The sequence below is a fragment of the Microtus ochrogaster genome, chromosome 18 (genome assembly GCF_000317375.1).
Source record: "Microtus ochrogaster isolate Prairie Vole_2 chromosome 18, MicOch1.0, whole genome shotgun sequence".
Classification (NCBI taxonomy): Eukaryota; Metazoa; Chordata; class Mammalia; order Rodentia; family Cricetidae; genus Microtus; species Microtus ochrogaster.
In genome coordinates, this window is record NC_022020.1 from 6,443,643 (window position 1) to 6,464,419 (window position 20,777).

The 20,777-nt window shown below is 46.3% G+C and overlaps 1 protein-coding gene across 1 annotated transcript in view; it reads left to right on the plus strand.

Annotated features, from left to right (window-relative positions):
• Window positions 1-20,777, plus strand: part of Lama3 (laminin subunit alpha 3) — a 220,910-nt gene that overhangs the window by 133,135 nt on the left and 66,998 nt on the right. The window contains exons 33-39 of the mRNA XM_005355767.3: window positions 3,137-3,281; window positions 3,676-3,816; window positions 6,529-6,690; window positions 9,382-9,480; window positions 11,096-11,179; window positions 13,932-14,162; window positions 18,086-18,199. Of these exons, the coding sequence (XP_005355824.1) occupies window positions 3,137-3,281; window positions 3,676-3,816; window positions 6,529-6,690; window positions 9,382-9,480; window positions 11,096-11,179; window positions 13,932-14,162; window positions 18,086-18,199 (976 nt within the window). The remainder of the gene's footprint in view (window positions 1-3,136; window positions 3,282-3,675; window positions 3,817-6,528; window positions 6,691-9,381; window positions 9,481-11,095; window positions 11,180-13,931; window positions 14,163-18,085; window positions 18,200-20,777) is intronic.

Here is a 20,777-nt window from a genome sequence, read left to right on the forward strand (position 1 = left end):
CTAGGCAGTTTCTTTATTAATTAACCAATGAAAGCAACAGATTAAAAAAAATCACTCCCACGTCACTCTTCTACTACCTTCAGATTATTTGTGTCCTTCAAAGAGTTTGTGTTGCAAACTGAAAACTCACAGGAAGAATGAGACACAAAAGTCACAGAGATAGTGCCACCATTTTTTTAATACAAGCAAACTTAATATTTAGTCATCCTATCTCTTACACTATTACTTAATTTCTTACATCTCCAGTCTTCAGTGAAACTGTGCTGATGTCAAGACTGGCTTGTTCAGCCTTGCTCCCTCCAGGTCCCCTGACACAGAGATGTTACATGTAGAAGCCATTGGTAATTCTCCAGTGAGGGAATGAATGACATGGTAGACCTTGGACTGTAGGTTGAAACTGACGTTTGACATGACCATCAGATGATACAAACTGCAGTATTTAATAACAGAAAGACAATGTTCTCTCTGGTGCATCTGGACCAGTTCCTATGAGATGCTTGCAGGCACCCACGCACACATGTGGGCAGATATTATTACATAATGTTGGGCCCCCTGCCGAGTGTCTCAGAGATGACTTCATAGACCAGCATCCTGAGAGCGGCCCTGCTGTTTCTCTAGGTGGCAGCAGCCAGCGCAGCTCTCCTGTCTCTGGTCTCCTGGGATACAAGTGTAAGGTCAGGCTGACTCGGGTTGCTTTAGAAGATATTCAGCCAGATCTTGGAGTGGGTGTTTCTTTTTTCTTCCTGGTTGTTATGACATCACCAGATTCCTGTGGTTACTTGATGCTACACAGGATCCAAACACTGAATTCCTCTGGAGTATAGATTCTATATTCTTCAGGTTCTGCTTAACCGGACTCGTCATCCCCATCTGGGCTGGGCTGAGAACAGTTCCAAGGCCACAACTCCCTATTTGTGTTTTCTTCTCCATTCATGTGTTCTCTGCTGCCTTGTGTCTTTTCAGCTCAGAGCTAGGTCCAGGGTGATGGGTGTGGTCTCCCATCATCCCCTCCCATGTCATCAGTTCACAAGGGCTCTGGAGGCAACAGGGAGAGAGAGAGACCACTTTAGCTTCCCTTCTGTCTTGTCTGAGTGCCCTAGCTGTAACAGGCATCATGCCTTCCTTCGTCAACACACTGAGACTACAGAAGCTGTGCTTCCAACAGCATGCCTTCTTCTTCCATAGGACCCTGTTGTAGGAACGTGGATGTCCCTGCAGTACCTGAAATTGTTGTTTGAATGTGAAGTGTCCCCTGTAGGCTCACATGTGTGTGGGGATGTGAGTGTATAGGGGGTATGTGTGTAGGTTGTATGTATGCGTACATAGGATTGTGTGGAGTTGAGGGGAGAGTGAGGTGGTCCATATCCACCTTCTTTGATCCCCTTTCAAAATTTCTGATGCCCTGCACTAGAGTGATTGCTTCTAACAGAACGTTTATGAATTCCACCTGTGTGGTTCTAGATGCACCTCACTTCCCACTGGGCCGTGTGCTCCTCTAGGCCAGGGTTAAGCAGGAATCATCACAGAGACATGCCAGTGTGCAAGGTGCAATCCTGAGGGTTTCACACAGTGTCTTATTCAATGCAACAATCCATTTCCGCAGATGGGTGAAAACTGATTATAAACGGGATGAGTTTTCTCAGCCCCCTGCACAGTGAGCTGCAGCATACATAGCGCTGGAGTTTAAGCTGCTTGAATGCATTCTCACTATTAACAAAAACCCTTTCTATGGTTATAAGCAGATGTTTGATTAAAAAGCAGCTGCTCTCACTTAGGTATGGGACAAAGAACAGAGCACACAGCTCGTTCACCCCTTCCTCTGTCCCCTGTATGGTGAGTTCCCCCTTCTCCTGTCCCCTATATGGTGAGTTCCCCCTTCTCCTGTCCCCTATATGGTGAGTCCCCCCTTCTCCTGCCCCCTATATAGTGAGTCCCCCCTTCTCCTGTCCCCTACATGGTGAGTCCCCCTTCTCCTGTCCCCTATATGGTGAGCCTCAGGGTCCTGTCCCTCTGGTCTACCTTTGCTCTCTCACCCCATGTGTCAGTTGCATTTGCTGGTGACTGACGGATCAGTGTCCGTGGGCTCAGGCTCTCATGGTCCCTCTCTTCTGGACTTGCCCCAAACGGCTCCTCTTGCCATCTGCTTCCCTTGGCTACTTCCTGCCCACAGGCTCCTCCTCACTAATTCCTTTTCTCCTTGGCCTCTGCGGGCTCTGCGATCCATCGTATACTCAGCTGGAAACCTAGGACTCTTCATCTTTTCTTCTTCCCCCACCTCATGGAAGATGCAAGTCCCAGAAACCTCCACCCAAAACACTTTAGAAACCATTCTCATGCCCACCCTAAACCCTCTTCCCCAAGCTAGCTCATGACCTGGCAGCCTTCGATTGGAACTCTTTTCCTCGACTCCACCGTGCTCACAGTCCAGCCACAACCTCTCTTCCTTCGGTGCCTCATCAAGCCATCCTGACTTAGGAGTAACCTTGAAGGAGATGCAGTGCTGGGACTTGATTGTTGCAGAGTAGCGAGCATCCAGCTCCTCTGGATAACACGTTTCATATCTGAGGCCTGGGTTAGAACCCCAAGCAGTTTGCCTTTGGTGGACTGTTCTTAACCACTGTACTGTGGTGAACGGGACGGGGACCAGTCCTTCCTTGGCACAACTGAACTCTCATCTAACTTGACAGACCTGAGGTTTGACAATCTCCTCTTGGGCTTCAGTTCCAGTGACACCGGGCATGTGCTTCATGAACTTACTTGGTGGTGTTCATACTTGTTCCTTCTGTCTGAAACACCAGCACTACAGCATTCCAGATCAGCCCAGGTGTTAGCTCCCCCGGGGAAACTCTTCTAGGGTGGACCCCGTGTGTACTGTTCACATTTCTACTTGTGGGCTTTGGGGGAGTGGTGTACACATCTCTGCACCTCCAAGCCTTAGCAGGGACTCTGATCCAGGGTCACAGGTCACCCATGGTGGCATCTTCACTGGCTTTCTGTGGGTGTCAGCAGCCACACTCAGCCCCTGTGCCTGTGTGATTGGTGTCTTTCAGCAACTGTCCTATTATGAGGCAGGGAGACCTTTTAGAGTCGTGCACAGAGCAGTGATGGGAGTTTTGTTTCCTTTCTTCCTGTGCAGGTGCAAGCCTAGAATCACAGGGCAGCGGTGTGACAGATGTGCTCCTGGCTTCCACCACTTCCCTGAGTGTGTCCCCTGCAGTTGTCACAGAGACGGGACTGAGCCCAACGTGTGTGACCCAGGGACTGGGGCTTGTGTGTGCAAGGTAAAGCAAGTCCTGTGATGCTTGGGAGTTTTTCCAGGGAACTGACCTGTGATGATTTCTGTAATGTATGTAGCATTTTGTACTTACCCTCTCCCTTCATAGGCGTAATGAAGAAAAGATCTTTCTCATCTTTTAGAAAGGCTACAACCTCCATCCCTCTCCCTATGACAATCTGTTAATAAGGACAAATCCTTTTAGAAAAATCAACATGAACTGTTTTCTATAGCATCAGGAGGTTCATCTCTTCCTTGTAATTTGTTCTTGGATGAGGACCCAAGGCTATCTTCCCTGCCACAGGTCCCAAAGAGTGTCTTACAGCCCCACAGTGCTGTCTCTGTGTATCCTGATACTAGAGTGTCTTACAGGACTCATTCTTCATGTTTTGTTTCAACAGGAAAACGTGGAAGGCCCAGAATGCCAAGTGTGTCGCAAAGGATCATTCTACTTAAACCCTGCCAGTCCAAAGGGTTGCACCACGTGCTTCTGTTTTGGAGTGACTACTGACTGTCAAAGCTCACACAAGCGAAGATCTAAGGTGTGTGAGGGATTAGTGTTTGGGTTCTTGGTCAGTATTCCTAACCTCGCTGCCTCTTGGCCTGCAGGACTGTCTCCATAGATGCCATCATGAGTGTGTCTCAGATTATTCAGGTTTTTGATCAGATGTCACATGCTCAGAATGCTTTCTCCCACCTCTCCCTGGAAATAGATAATCCTGGTCAGTATCTGTATCATTGCCTTTGACTTCTCCATAGTGTTTAACACTTTGTAACATATTTTACCCTTAACTTTAAAAATTACTGTCTTTCCTTTCTCCATAAGTGGAATGTGAAGTCCTTAACCAGGGCCTAGGACAGGATTTGGGACATAGAAGATGCCTAGAAAATACAATGAGTAGAATTTGTTGTATTGTAAAGGATATGACAGATATCAAGACAGACATCTGGATAGAGAAATCTACAGGGTGAGTGTCAGAAGGTTCACGAGCACACTAACTTTCCGTCCCCGTGAAGTTCTGATATGCCACTCCCTTGAGTCCTCCCAGCACTGAGGAGCTCTCCAAAAATATCGTTCATTGTCTTCATAGAGCTCCCATTATGTAGATATGATTGATTAAGTCAATGGCTATTGGTTATTAACATAACTGGTAATTGACCTATGGGAAGGCTAGGGATGGGCTGAAAGTTCTGCCCTTCTGCACATCTGCTGGTCTTTGTGGTCACCAGTTCCCACTCTGAGGCTAGCTAGGGGACTCAAGGCACGGAGGGTGTGTGTTTGTACATGCCTGGGTTTGTGTGTATGTGTGGATGTGCTTGGACATGTGTTATGTGCAGGCCAGATGCTCATGTTGGATGGCTTCCCTTGTCATGGTTCGCCATGCATTCTGATATGGGCTCTCTCTGACACCAGAGCTTGCCAGTTCTGATGCTCCAGCCAGCCAGCTTGCTCTGCGACAGTCATGTCTGCCTCCTGAGGGTTTAGATTGCAGGTGAGCTGCCCTGCTGGCCCAGCCTTTGCATAGGTTTTGGGGATTCAAAGTCTGGACCTTGTGTGTGTGTGTGGCATGCATTTTAGTCTCTGCTATCTCTCCAGCCCTACAAAATGTTTTTATGATGGTAATAACACAGTCTTCATTCTCTTTTTATATTCTTTCTTTTAAAATTTCTTTCTCAAATGTTTTACCATATGGAAGGGTGTGCGCCTATGCGTGTTGAAGCCAGAGGTCAATGTTAAGTGTCTTCTTCCATTGTTCTCCACTTCTATCTCTGAGGTAATCCCTAAGTGAACCTGGATCTTGCCTTGGCTAGACTGACTGGCATCCCCCTGCCTTCACTTCCCAAGCACTGAGACTGCATGTGTGTGCCACCCCACCTAGCTTTTTCTGTGGCTTGTTGGAGATCAAACTCAGGTTCTCGTGCTTGTGAGACAAGTACTTTCCCGCTGAGCTGTCTCCCTCTCTGTCTACTTCTGAAATTAACTTTATAAAACTAAGACTTTATCAACTTCATTAGTCCACGATCCAGTAGCATCATGCATACTGTTTCTGTGTAATACTGCTTTACATATTTTCCTGCTTGCTGAGTGGAGGGTGGACTGGTTTGTGGAAGGGTCTGCTCTGTAGTCTCCCCTTTTACCCATCACAGCTTACTCCTAAGTGTTCCTTGTCAATTCTTCGTTTTTCCTCCCCTCTAAATGGAGCTGCCTTCCTCAGTGACAAAGAAAATATTTTACTTGGGCTACTGTATTCCAAAACACAATTAATTTTTTAAAATGTTGTCAAAAACCTTTTAAAAATCTAAGTTAATTCTTCATGTACAGAATGTATTCTGGTTATTCCCTCCCCTCCCGCTCTACCCTCCCTCCTGCCCCTACCAACCCCTTCTCCTTCCTTCCTGTCCCTTTCCAGGGTCAATGGCCCTTGGTTTTATTTTGTTTCCCATTTAGTTTGCTAGGATCATCTGTGTGATCACTGAATTGTAATTCCTCATTGGAGCCTGACGAAGCCACCAGTGCTTACACAACTGAAGATGTCCACCCTTCCCCTTCCCCCTTTCCATGACTCTATCCATAAGAAATTGCCCATCTGTGATGGGGAGGGTCCCCTGAATTCCTCCTATATCCTTCTGTATGTAGATCTCATCTTTCAAAGATTTATTTATTTATCATCTATGTTTATGTGCATGTACCTGCATGTATGGATGTATACCATATGAGTGCAGGTGCCCTCAGAGGTCAGAAAAAGCATCTGATACCCAGAACTGGTGGTTCTGGTCGTTGTGAGTCACCAGGTACTAGGAGCCAAACCAGGGTCCTCTGCAAGAATCGCAATGCTCTTAACCACTGAGCCCTTTCTCCAGCCTTTGACTTCACTTTGTAAAGATGCCCACAAGTTATTATTCATCCACTTACTTTTTGATTATTTGAACATCCAGTAAATAACCACCACATGTCAGAAACCAAGGCATGTGGTAAAACACAAAGATAGAGCCCACATATATGTGGTCCCATGCTCCCTTGGCCAAAAGGGAAGCAGAGTTAGGTGATAGCTCTGCCATGCCCAGTGTGGGCAGACTCAAGGTGTTGGGCCTGGGGTATGACTCACTGATAAACTCCACGCTACATGAGTTTAGTAGATAGCATTTTAAAAAGATACACAAAGGAAAGTTTTGCAGCTAGGTGGTCATTGTGTGAGTCTTTCAGTGATGATGATGCAGCCACCACTCTAAAAGCCACAATTACTGTGCTCTAGCTTGTAGACATGATGGGCTGGCGTCTCGAGACAGCAGATGGAGTTGATGTCCCTGTGTCCTTCAACCCTGGCAGCAACAGCATGGTTGCAGATCTGCAGGAGCTGCCATCATCAGTCCACAGTGCATCCTGGGCGTCACCTCCCTCCTACCTAGGTGACAAGGTAACGATGGTCTGATGTCCTTCTGAGCCCTCTGGGGTCTCCGCTATCCCTGCATAACCATCATGTCCTGGAGATCTGGGAGGTCGGGTAGTTAACGTTTACAAGTTAGGCAACATCGACGGAGATGCCCTGCCTCCTGCCACACAGCGGGTGGCAAAGGTACCTCACCTGTGTGTCCCGCTTACACAGGTTCCCAGAAAAGGAAGCCGTGCATGATGGTTTTCTCGATTTGTGCTTCCTGCCAAGGAGCCTCCTCTGGGGGAATATAAAACCATTTAAATAATAGCTGTTGCAAATGAGCCAGGTGCCTTTGTTTTACAGCAGAAAGGCTCCTTGTCAGGAGAATGAGAAGTGACTCACAGAGTTATTAAAAGAAGCAGAGGCCCCATGGCAGTTAGACTCTCACAAGCAGGACCAAGTGTATTTAATGATGCTCCTCCAGGATCGTATCAGTGAGAAGCACATGCTGTGTGACAGAGCCCGACCTCGATGAGTCCAGTCCAGTCCCTGTGTAGAAACACGATCAGGTGGCATAGGCTGCAAGTCTGTCATAAGAGGAGATGGTAGAAAGGAAGGATTTCACAGCTCACAGGATGTCATAATTTCATATCTCATGTGGCTTAAATAAACAACAAGGTGTTTACAGAGATTCTATTATGTAGGCAAAATTGATGAAATTATCAGTCATTGAGGAATGAACTCAATGTCTGTGAGTTAGCTCAGGGGTCGTTAACTCACTGTTGGCTCCAGATCTCTAACTCTGGATGAAGAACTATGAACTTTGACATTTTCATGTGCCCAGAATTGCTCTTCCAGCTGACCCATCAGCTACTAGCCTCCGCTCCTCTCATGCATTGGCCATCTGTACTGCACGGCCGCTTAAGGGGACAAGTGACTGCAGTTTCTGTGGACTGGGGATCCAGGAGACAGTGGTCCAGAGTTTCCTCTGGGGTTGTGGTCAAGACATTAGCCAAGCCTAGTCATCTTGGAACTAGAAGAGTCAATTGCTAAGGCCACTACCATGGAGCTAGAAGATTTCTGTGCCTTGCTAAATCTGTCTGGAAGCTTCGGATACTCATCATGTGAGATGGTCCTGGACTGCTCACAGAGCCTCATGGCATGAGATCGTCCTGGACTGTTCACAGACCCTTATGGCATGATGGCTGGTTTCTGCAAACTGAGGAAGAAGAATGATAGCAATAATTAATGAAAGAACTCAAGACAGAAGTCATAAAATCTTAAAATCCGGGGCTGGAGAGATGGCTCAGAGGTTAAGAGCATTGCCTGCTCTTCCAAAGGTCCTGAGTTCAATTCCCAGCAACCACATGGTGGCTCACAACCATCTGTAATGGGGTCTGGTGCCCTCTTCTGGCCTGCAGCATACACACAGACAGAATATTGTATACATAATAATAAATACATAAAATCTTAAAATCCAACTTTGGAAAAGACGAAATCTCATTTCTGCTTTATTCTGCTCATTAACTTGTTAGAAATGAGTCGCTGAATTGAGCCCACACTCAAGGCAAGGACAATGAAACTCTCCTGTGTGAGCTTCCTTTCCGTTACTGTAATAAAACACCATGACCAAAAGCAACATCTAGAAGAAAGGATTTGTTTTGCCAGAGGCATGGCAGCAGGAAGCTGAGAGATCATGTCTCCAACCACACAGAGAAATAGAGAGAGGGCTGTAGGTAGGGAAGGGATGTGCTCTCAAAGCCATCCTAGCGATGTGTTTTCTGCAGCGAAGCTACACCTCCTAAAATTTCCACAACCCCCCAACAGCACCACAATAGAAAACCAATTATCCAAATACCTGAGCCCATGATGAACATTCCTAATTTAAGCCACTACAACTCTAGAGAAGACTTTCAGAATTTATGTTCATATTTTAAAAGCCACCCTTGGTCTATCAAAAAGACGGTGATTAAAATCAATTAGATGAGCCTATGTGTCTCATGGAAATGCTTCCAGGCCCTGAGAACACAGCTCTGGGAAGCTTTATCAGGGGGCAGGTCCTAGCAGAAGCCTCCATGGCTAGGGCCCCAGAGAGGCTCTCCTGCTCTCCCCTGGAGCAGTGTTTTGTTCTCAGCTGAGATGCTGCTGCTGACAGACACTCCTCAGTCCCTCGTTCCTAGCTGATTTCAAAGGGGGTAGACCAGGAGCAGAGGAGACCCAGTTAACAAAAAACTATGACCATTCACTGCCACATTGCCACCAAGGTCACACTGTGCTGGTCCAGTCTGTGTCTCTGAGGTAGCAGGTGATCATGGCTTCTCTCTCCAGCAAAATTTATAACAACATAGGGAATAGTCACCATCTGCTTTCAAGGGATTTTTTTTTAAATTTATTTTTAGAGGTTTATTTTGCAACTGGTAAACCAATTTCTTTCAGTTAATAATAGATTTCTTGGAATCTCTTTGGATTAAGCAAATTTTTTATTTAGTCATCGTGGAAGGGAAAATATCTTGTTTGTTATAATACAGTTGTTACTTTTTCTTTTTAATAAAAGTACATTCCCACTTATAAAACACGTTTGTGTTAATGGTTTTCAGGAATCTGAAAATGGCATAAGCAGGCGATGAAGGCAGCATAATTAGCTCCATCCTCCCGAGAGCGTCTTTCCAGACAACTGGGTTAGCGTCAGCCTGGTCATTTTCAGTGCTATTGATACTGTTCTTTCAATTTCAGGTTTCCTCATATGGCGGCTACCTTACCTACCAAACCAAGTCCTTTGGCTTACCTGGCGACATGGTTCCTTTGGAAAAGCAACCGAATGTACAGCTCACTGTAGGTACTAGGGTGTAGGCCAAGCAGTGGGAAGCCGTGCCCATAACCAGGGCTGTGCCCATAACCAGGGTTGTGCAGAATGTTAGGCTGAATTGTGATTTGAAGACACTGACATGAAGTTTAGAGTACATAGCATTCCTGCCCAAAGGGCTTCCCCTCTCCCCTCCCAATGTAGCTGTATTTCATCTTTGAAACTGGCTCGTGTTTTATTATGGTTTTAACTTTCAAGTTAGTATCAAAAAATGATTTTGAGTTCATTCTTCATAGCACCCCTGGAATACAGGACAAATTCTTGGAATATGGGTTCAGGAGCCCTAGCCTGAAGCTAAGTCTGTCTTTACTTACTTTGGAAGGGGGCTGCTGGAGATGTAACCCAGGAACTCACAACTGTTTGAGCTCCATCCCTACCTCCATTTCTGCCTTAGATGCTATGGGTGCTGGCAACTCCAGCTTCCAGGAAGGTTTCTTTGCACCGTGCACTGTAAATGGGCCAGCAAGCCTCACACACATCTTCATGGCAAAGGCCCCGTGTGCTTGGTAGATCTTTGTGTGCAAGCCCTGCTCAGCCATCTTTTGCTTTGCTTTCTGCAGCACAGCGCCTAGCTGCAGCTACTGCTGCATGCAATCTCTACTGCAGAGGACTTAACTGCACACTCTGGGAATGCTCTGGGAGGTAATGACCAAAATCCCCCCTTGATTTTAACTTCAGACACGGAAATCATTTAGGCTCACAGGAATTTTTCTTTGTTGTTGTATTTTAAACCTCTGTAATTAAGAGCCTTTGGGGCATGTTCCTTAGATTAAGGTTTGAAGTGATCTGCAATCCTAGATAATGTTCTGCTCTCACGAATGGGCTGCCTGCAGGTTTGGAGCTGACACAGAACAGCTGGGCTGTGATGTGTGACTTGGGTGGAGCTGTTAATGCAGGGCACGGACATGCTCGTGCAGTCCTAAGAGGCACCTGAGAGAAGGTGGCCAGACCCACAGGCCGGGCCGGAGCCCTGGGCCCATGCCTTCATCTATAAACTCCTCTTCTTCAGTGTACTGAGCATAGTAGCTGCAAAGCCAGGCTCTGTTAACCCTTCCTCCACTGCTGTGCTCTCCAGGAAGCTGCCACCAAAGCACATCATGTTGGCAGCAATGAAACGCACTTCCCACATTTAATACAAAGGATGGTTAAAATGAATACTCTTCTCCATTTTTAAAAGCATTTCATTTAATGTGTGTGAGTGTTTCATCTGCATGTTAGTCTGTGCACAGGATCTGTGCAGCAGATCCTCTGGGACCAGATAATAGATGTTGTGAACCTCTAAGAGGATACTGGGAATTGAACTCGGATCCTCTGGAAGAACAGCCAGTGATCCTAACCACCGACCTATCTCTCCAGCTCTTATTCTTTCTTCATATTTAAAATCCCTTCTAGTCAAGGTAGTTTTCATATGTGTGAAAACGTAACAAAATAGCCACTATTCACTGGTGTCCAGGTCACTAACCCAGCCAGTTCTGAACTGTTTAGGGCCAGGTGTTTCATATAATGTAGATACATACAGAAATCTGTTCTAACATCAATATATCCCAACTAAGGCACTAATGAATGCCTGCTTTATTTAAACAGGGTCAGCACATGTCCATCATCCACATGGAATCCAGTGACCCACGGCCAGACAGGCTGCATCATGGAAGGGTACAAATGGTTGAGGTAAAATACCAAAAAAAGGTCTTTGATGATCTTTTTGTTCTGTGTTTTAGTTAAGTCAAGGTTTTCAGTTAAGAATATTGTAAGAATACAGATTGCATTTATACAGAGACATAAATATAATGAGAGAGAGAAATCATACACACACACACACACACACACACACAGAGGATGGGGTGATATGGTTTTAAAAAACTAGCAAAAAAACAAAACAAATGAGTAAAGATACTGGATGCCGACCTGACCTGAGTTTGATCCCTAGGACTTAGGTGGTAGAAGGAGAGAACTGATTCCCAAAATTTGTCCTCTGACTTACATGTAAACACCATCACACATGCATATGCACACACACACTCACACACACACACACTCACACACACTCACACTCACACACTCACACACTCACTCACACACTCACACTCACACACGCTCACACACACACACTCACACACACACTCACACACACACTCACACACACACTCACACACACACACACACACTCACACACACACACTCACACACACATACACACAGTGAGAACCCCACCACCACCACATAATCTAGAATATAATACACCATTGAGTGTTTGATGCATACATATTTTTGTTTATATCTCTTTTATAAATATTTCCCCTATCGTGTGTGTGTGTGTGTGTGTGTGTGTGTACATCCACATGCACGTGAGGGGGGCCACCAGAGGACAACCTCAGCTATAGTTCCTGAGCTGCTGTTTCACCTTTGTCTAAGACAAGCTTTCTCTTTGGCATGAAACTTGCGAGGTAGGCTGGCCAGCAAGCCTGAGGAATCTACCCATCTCCATTTCTCACCCACTGAGCCATCTCTCATGCTCAGAATAACAGAGAGCTCATGTTCTCTAGTGCTGCAGAGTTAGAGAAGTTCAATGCTTAAGAGCATTGCTGCTTTTGCAGAGGCTCTGAGTTTGGCTCCCAGCACTGGGTGGCTCACGGCCTCCTGAAACTCCTGCTGTAGGGTGTTCAGTGCCCTCTTCTGCTCCAGAGACACGTTCCTGCATGCACATGCAGTGCCCTCCTCTGCTCCAGAGACACGTTCCTGCATACGCATGCACATGCAGACTGCCACACATAAATACTTCGAATAAGCCAGCACACAAAGCACATCAGAGCGCTGCCTTCTTGCATCCTGTACAGATGCAATGATGATGGCCATCTACAAATCAGGAAGAGAGCCTCGCCAGGAGCTCATGCAGCCAGCACCTTGATGTGGACTTGAAACTTCAGGACCATGACAAACTACATAGTGTAAACCAGTTACTATATGACTTTTTGTTATGACCAACGCTCAAAACCCCCACTGCATAATCTAGAATATAATGCACCTCAAGGTGTATGATGTTTCTGTGGTTTTGTAGGCAGATGCGAGCTTGGAGGAGCTCAAGTGTACCAATGTATATAATGGAAATATGAGAAAGAGAAAGGTAAATATTTGAAGGAGCAATTACTTCCCAAGCAGATGAGAGTCACTAAGATTTCAGTGCTGGATCCCCAAGCTCTAATAGGATAGATGGAAGAAGACCACACAAGTGCACTGTCATTCGTATGCGGAAAGACAAATGTGGAGAACATGCAAGTGACCCTCAGTAACATGAATGCTGAGAAGACATCTGCTAGCAAGCCTGAAGACCCGAGTTCGATGCCAGGAATCGACATGGCTGAGAGGACTGGCACCTGCAAGCTGTCCCCAGAGCTCCACGTGTGCTCTGACATATATACAATTATACATATACACCATATACAGTGGAAAAATTACAAAGCAAAGAAACACAGGGTAAATTACGTGCAAAAAAATTAGTGCAGTGATCTGAGCTATGAGCAGAAAATTCATTGCTAAATAACTTCTTGATAAGAAGTACCCAGTCACAAAAAACACACAGGGTATGAGTCCACTGATATGAGGTTCCTAAAATAATCCAGCTCTTTGAAAGTAGGGTGTGTTTTTTCATGACTAGAGGGGTCTGTCTGGAGTTTCTGTTTTCAACCATGAGCAAGTTTTCTAGCCTTGTGCAATGTTGTGCTCATAGCCCAGAACACTGCACTACAGAATCTGTAAATGAAATGGCTATGATGGTACATTTTGTGTTGGATTTCTTTTAAAAAACAATAAAAATTACAAGCTGGTTGATGGTGGTGCACACCTTTAATCCCAGCACTCAGGAGACAGAGACAGATGAATCTCTGTGAGTTTGAGGCCAGCCTAGTCTACAGAATGAGTACCAGGACAGGCAATGACGATATGAAGAGTCACTAAGTTTCTCACACTGGTCATCTTGGCACTTGGGAGGGTAAGGTAGAAGGATCCTGAGTGCCAGGCCAGCCAAGGCTACTTAACTGGACTCTGTCTCAAAGAAAGCAAAACAACAACAAAAACCCCAAGCGCATAAACAAAGCAGCAAATTAATAAAACAAAATGTGTGCAAGAAAAGATTGCTTGTTGTCCTAACTGTGCACGTTGAGCTAATACTACCTGGTGGAGCTGCTTTTTCTTCTGCATCTTTGTCACTGACTTTTTGTTTTCACAGATTAAAGTACAATCACAAAGGCGTGGCACTGGTCTTGGAGACCCTCTTCCCTGTAGTAGCCTGGTGTGACTGCTCATCTTTTTTTCTTTGGCTTTTTTTCCCCCATACACAGTCTGAATGACTTCGATTTGACCCATTCCAGGGCCTATCTCTCTGAAAGTGACCTTGCCTAATGAAACCTCTCCATTTGCTGTGCAGGGGAACTTCAGACACGCTGGCCACGGTGCCCCAGTGTCCCGGGAAGAGCTGATGACTGTGCTGTCCCAGCTGGAAGGACTGTACATCCGGGGCCTCCACTTCACTGAGACACAGAGGCTCACTCTGGGCGAGGTGGGGCTGGAGGAGGCCTCCGACACAGGAAGTGGACCCAGAGCACATCTTGTGGAACTGTGTGCCTGTCCCCCTGACTACACAGGTGACTCATGTCAGGTAGGAAAATTTCCCAGCGGTGGTATTCCTCATTTCCTGGGCCCATCTATGTCTGGCTTTTTCTGGCTGCTGTCCAGCAATGCAGCAGGCACAGCTGGGGCTCTCTCTACCCATAATTCAATTGTATCTTCCCCTGGGTGACTTTTAGGGATTCAAAATGTGTCAAAGACAGCACCTTGTCTTGGCATTCAAAGGAGACCATGGGTGCTCCATGGATGTAGAAATCAGAGGTAGGAAGGCTCAGTGTTTGTCTGTCCTTTCCTGTAAGCTGGGCCAGAGCTTCCTTCTGTCTCCCTGTCACCCTAGTGCAGGAAAATCCCAAGGATTCCCTGGATGCAAAAGGGAAAATCTCATTCCCGTTTCCCACCTCTTAGCAGGTCCGAGTTGTTTAAAGTTACCCTCACTTACTAGAATGCACTACAGAATGAAACTGTTTCTCTCTCATCCCATACATCCATGTGTTCTTTTCCTAATAAGAATCAATATTGGCAAAATTAGTGGGAGACAGCGATGCTGTTCTGTGTACATGAACTAGCAAATGTCTTCACTTCCCTACTTAAAGCAGAAACTATCTCCCTTACACAGCATCCTGGAGACTCCTTTTCTTGTGAGTTGGCTCACAGGTTGCCTCCAGTCAGCCCAATGCCTTCCATTTCTTTTTTAAGTGATTTAAAATATAAACTAGAGCCGGGCGATGGTGGCGCACGCCTTTAATCCCAGCACTCGGGAGGCAGAGGCAGGCGGATCTTTGTGAGTTCGAGACCAGCCTGGTCTACAGAGCTAGTTCCAGGACAGGCTCCAAAGCCACAGAGAAACCCTGTCTCAAAAAAAACCAATAAAATAAAATAAAATAAAATAAAATATAAACTAGATAGCCCAAGGCAAAGAGGAGCTGCAGATTAGCACCCTGTGGTCAGGGTGTGGCTTTGAAGCAACTCAGCCAGGCTTTACAGCTGCTTCTAATCACCTGGGGCTGTCTGCAGGGCCAGGTGGGTAGAAGGTGACGTCTGCCCCATCTCACAGGAATTACCAAGGGCTGTACTTACCTGTGGAACGGTTATGTGTTTTTCTCTCTGTGTAGGCTGAGTCATGTGTGAAGTTGAAAGGTGGGGCCCCTGCCGCAGACAGCCTTCTTTCCCTGAGTCAGACAGGCCTGGGCACTGAACAGGAAGGGCAGTATAAGAGGAGGAGTACAGAGTTTTATGTGCAGCCAGGCAGGACACCAGGGATCAGGATGTCCCCTGCAGTGAGGTGGTCAGCCTGGAGCACAGCGTGGCTGTGGATCTTTGGGGCGGCTCTAGACCTGTGCCTGGGATATGGTTCAGAGCAGCAAAGGGTAGCCTTTCTTCAGCGTCCAGGTCAAAACCATCTGCAAGCAAGTTATACGGAGCTCAGACCCAGCCAGGTAATGCCCCTTTAAATTTCGGGTCGGGATGGGGAAAGTGTGTCCAGCTTGGTGACATTTTGTGATAGTAGATAGAAGGGCTGGGGGGAAGGGCAGGCAGCCTCCGGGTTGCGGTGAGTGGCAGGGTTTATTGCCGGGCTGTACTGATTGCTCTCCTGAGTTATTAACCACAAGCCCCATAAACATCAGCCCACCATGCAATGCCTGGACAGCCGAGAGCTTGGATGCTGTGGAATATTGGTGTTGCCATTAATTAGCTCCCTGTAGGAGCTAGCTCAAGCCTGGGACGAGGGTCTATTGCTGGAGGCTTGTAAGTTTCACTTGAAGAAAATTTACCCACAAAGTAAAACTTGAGGAACAAAAAGAGCCAAGGCTGAGAAAAGCGATCAGGTTGTACAGTGCCTCGTGGACATGCTGTGATTTGCCAGGCATGAAGCATTCATGAATTCTGCTCACGCCTTACATGCCCTGCATGCATACTTACAGAAAAATAGAGCCTGTGGCTCACAAAATTGGCCCAGGAAGTGGATGGGGCATTATATCACCTATAATATAAAACGTCACTGGAGATGTCATCCCTTAAAAGCACGGCTTTGTCACGTCTAAGTGTCTTTGTTGCAGTTCAGGACACAGGCATTCCTGTCTTTCATAGTAATTGTGTGATTCTGTGAAATGCCGTTGCTCGCTTTGTGGAGGCATGAAATGGTTACAGTTGAGTCACAATTCTCCGAGTCACATGACCTGGCACTTGGCCAGAGCATTTTTCCTGCTTGTAATTAAAAGCACATTAAGGTGGCTCATTTTGCTTTTGATCATGATAGACTGTTCTTTGCCAAAGCAGGTATAATTAAAGCTTTTGTCCAAATATGGTGACTTCAACTCACAAGACCTATTCGTTCATTTGAATAATTTGTTCCTTACCAAATATAATTATTTTGAGCAAGTGACATGATGTATGTAAGGCAGCCGCCAGTTAAGACTTCAGTAGATTTGCTGTAGATATGGTCACACGGTTCCCAGCAAGATTTCATTCAGGCATGTCTCTCAGCTGAGCTATCAGCCCAGAACATTCCTCTCATACTTTGATTCTCCTTTAAACAAGCCTGTTCATATAGAGCCTTGAAGTAAAAAAAAAAAAAAAAATTGCAATATATCCCTTTGCCTAAACATGATTCCTAATCACATAAAGGAGTGTTATATTGGAAATTGTGTTGTGCAGTTTTATGATCTGTTGGCCCTCAGTCATTTGGGAAGGAGATCCTGGCAGGAGCCGAGAGGCCCCTGCCCTGGGCAGCACATGATCCCACACTTCTTCCCTTTGTGGACACGGGCAGTGAGACCGGCCTGTTCAGCTTTGCCTTGACTGCCATTTCTGAGTCTTATGGATGTATATGCTGTTTGCTGCCATCCACCAGTGGGGTTGGGATATTAATTCTTCCTGGTCCTTTAAAGATGAGGATCTGGGGGACCAGAACTACAAACAAGGAGAAATGTCCAGTGTGCATGGATTGGCTCTGCCACAATATTTGCCTATAATCCTTTTTAAAGGCAGGCAGAACTCCACATGATTCTAGTGAGTGTGTAAGAATCAAATCACTGGTTTATAGCAGTCTGTTGGATTTTTTTTTTTTTTGAGATAGGGTTTTACTCTGTAGCACTGGTTTGCCTGGAACTCATAAAGATCCTCCTGCTTCTGTCTTCCAAGTGCTGAGATTAAAGGACTGCTGGAAAGTTCTTAACAGAATCTTTTAAACAAGATGTAAGTCCATGGGGAAAAAATATTAACTCTTACCGGGTAGTGGTGACACACACCTTTAATCCCAGCACGCAGAGGTAGAGGCCGAAGCAGGTGGATCTGTGAGTTCAAGGCCAGCCTGGTCTACAGAGTGAGTTCCGGGACAGCCAGGGCTACACAAAGAAATCCTGTCTCAAAACCCAAATATATATAAACAAGACCAAACCCAGAGACACTCTTGGGCTGGGTCTCTGTATTCACAGTGGACCAAATTCTTATGGACAGTCTTAAATGTGAGAACTCAACACCTGCCTTCTATCCAGGCTCCCTGCTGACCACTGGGGAGTAAGTGTTGCTGAAATGATCTCAGTAATTGTACCATTATTAGATGGACTTCATTGAAGAATCTTTATGTCCCTTCCACCCCCTCCCACGAATCTGAACCTGTACATGGGGAGGAGTGAGATATTTGCTGGACTTGGGTTGTCGGGCTTAACCCCAGAAGGGACCGGAGGCCTACTCCTCTTCACTCCCAGACTTCCACATGCTCAACCCCTTCAAAACAACTGGTGTGTGAGAGGGGCCCACGGCCCACTTCTCCTTCCTCTGTTTCCCATTCCCACCATCCCAAAGACACAGCACAATCTTACATCAGAAATCTACACAGCACCTGGGGAGAGGTTTGGAAACCCTGACTTCTCCACAGTCAGAAATGTGACGAACTTTAGGAAACAATTCTTCTCTTTTCTTTGCATTGATGAAACATTTTTGTTTGAAAAATAGGGTTGCCGCCCTGGATACTATCGGGACAACAAAAGCTCACCCACGGGAAGATGTGTCCCCTGCAATTGCAATGGACATTCAAATCGCTGCCAGGACGGCTCGGGGAAGTGCATTGTGAGTAGTTTGTGGGGCTGGCAGGTCAAGGTTCCGGCTCTCATAAACCTAAGCAGATTGCTGTGGCGTGGAGGAGGCTTCTGACCCACCAGGCTGGATTGGAGGCTTATACTTCCCTTTTGCCTCCATTGTAACAGACACCCTCAGAAGGCAGCACCTGCCTACAGTTATAGGATTCCTATTACCTCTGCCTCATTAAGTGATATTAATAGGTGGACTATAGGTGGAGCTTGAAGCTTGCCTGGATATATATATACTAAGTCTGAGGTGTTACTTTGGGCTCAGTTTTGTGGGGGTGAGAAGGGTTTCAATAGGGCCACTGTGGCTGTCAGAGTAGCAGCGAGTCTATTACAGGGTGCTGAGGCCAGGATGGGTGGGCAGAGCCCTCTCCTGTGTGACCCCAGGCTGTGATGGCAGACTCTGGTGTTGGAGGCAGGGAGATCCGAAGTTGTCTTAGTCACAGTCCTAGTGCTGTGAAGAGACACTGTGACCATGGCAACTCTTTAAGAGAAAGCATTTCATTGGGGCTCGCTTACAGTTTCAAGGCTTAGTCCATTATCATTGTGGTGGGGAGCATGGCGGTGTGCAGGCAGGTGCTGGAGCAGTGCCTGACAGTTCTTCATCCTGATCCATAGGCAGGCAGAGAGCAACACTGGGCCTGGTGTGGGCTTCTGAAACCTCAAAACCTGCTCACAGTCACATACGTCCTCCACCAAGGCCACACCTCCTAATCCTTCTCAATAGTGCTGCTCCTGATGACCAAACATTCAAATACATGGGCCTATGGGGCCATTCTAATCCAGATCACCAGACTGAGGGCATCCTGAGACACAGGAGACCTTCCCTGAAAAAAAAAATGGGAAGGGAGAGAGATAGGGTACCAGTGATGGAGGGGGAAAAAGAGGGTAAAGAAAGAAAAAGGAGTGGAGGGGATACTAAAAATGGCATATGGCTCACGCCTAGTTGAAGCGTGATTAATAAAAACTCAGAGAGAGAAAATGGGGTTCAACCTGAAGACCAGAAAAGCAAAACAGTCACTGGCTCTTGCCTCGACCTCAGTCCAAAGTCTTGCCTTCAGGAATCTCCGAATAAGGCTTACTGGGAGCTGTCTCCTCCCATTTTATAATCCTCTCTAGGGCTGGGATTAAAGGCGTGTGTTACCACTGGTCTGTAAGGCTGACCAGTGGAACTGTTTTCCTCTCTGATTTTCAGGCAAATTTTATTTATTAAAATACAAATGAAATGCCACAACTCCTACTCATTCGCACTCAGACACCTCATGGCTGCCGAGATAAAGTGGGATCCCAGGAGAGGCGGAAGAAGGGACCAAAGCATGGTGGCAAAGTGGGGCCTCACCTCTCCTTCCTCACAGAGGCCCCAGTTCCTTTTGTTGTTTTTCTATTTTTCTTTTTTGGCAATTCTTGTTGACTATAATTTACATGTTAGAATAGGGTCTTACTATGGAATATTATTCAGATTCTCTCCAATAAAATTAGCTTGTTTCTGGACCTTTAATTTTAGCACTTGGGAGCAGGGGCAGGCCAAGTTCTGAGCTGAAGGCTGGCCTGGTCTCCATAGCAACTTCCTGGTGAAGAAGTCGATACAGTGAGACCCCCATCTCAAAATAAAAATAAATAAAAATAAGAAACAAAGAAAAGGTTTTAAAAGATTTAAGTAACCTTTGTCCCCAAAGAGCCTTCTAACATTTTCATGTATTTCCTCATTTATTTATTTTTGGCTGTACTTCATTCTTCTGTCCATCGGATTTCATAGCCAGGGCCTCCCCCAGTTAAGACAAGGTCCTTTAGAAATTCACTCTCCCGCCATGGGCTTGCTTTGTGTGGTGTGACTAGCATCTGTGGAGTCCTGGTCTACACTGAGCCTGCTCTGTGTGTCCTGCGGATCTCCTTCCTCTGCAAGCTGGGGCAGGCCAGAACAGGAGAGTGCTGAAGGCGCCGCCCGACAGAATACTTTGTTGGGTTCTAACCTTATAAGTTCAAAAAGACTAAAAGATACCAATGGCTTGTTTTCCAGCCCACGTGTCTTCCTGAACAAAGGTCTCTGTTGGAGACTGCCTGGTGTGTGTGACATGGTGATGCTCTCATCAAGTCTGAATGCTTATCTTTCCACAGAACCGTAGCTGGATGTCAAGCCTGTCTATAAACGCCACCAAGGAACAAAGGGGGTTTTCTCTAGATTGTGTACACTCCATGGAAGGATAACTTGTGGGAGGCATACTCCATTTTTCAGTCTATCCGTGAAAAATATTTGATTCCCTTCGCTGTTTCTGTAGTTCGGTCTTTGCTTGTCTCTAAGGCCACTATGGCTCCTCGAGGCAGAGGAAATCCCTGGAAATCAGGAAATCCTGAGAAATTGCTGTGATCCTGAGATCCTTGCTGATCTTAGAACCACCAGACACAAACCATCCTTTCAAAAACCCACACCACCCTACCACACATGTGTACACATTCACACCCACCTACCACACACATGTACACACCCACCCTACCACACACATGTACACACCCACCCTACCACACATGTACACACCCACCTACCACACATGTGTACACACCCA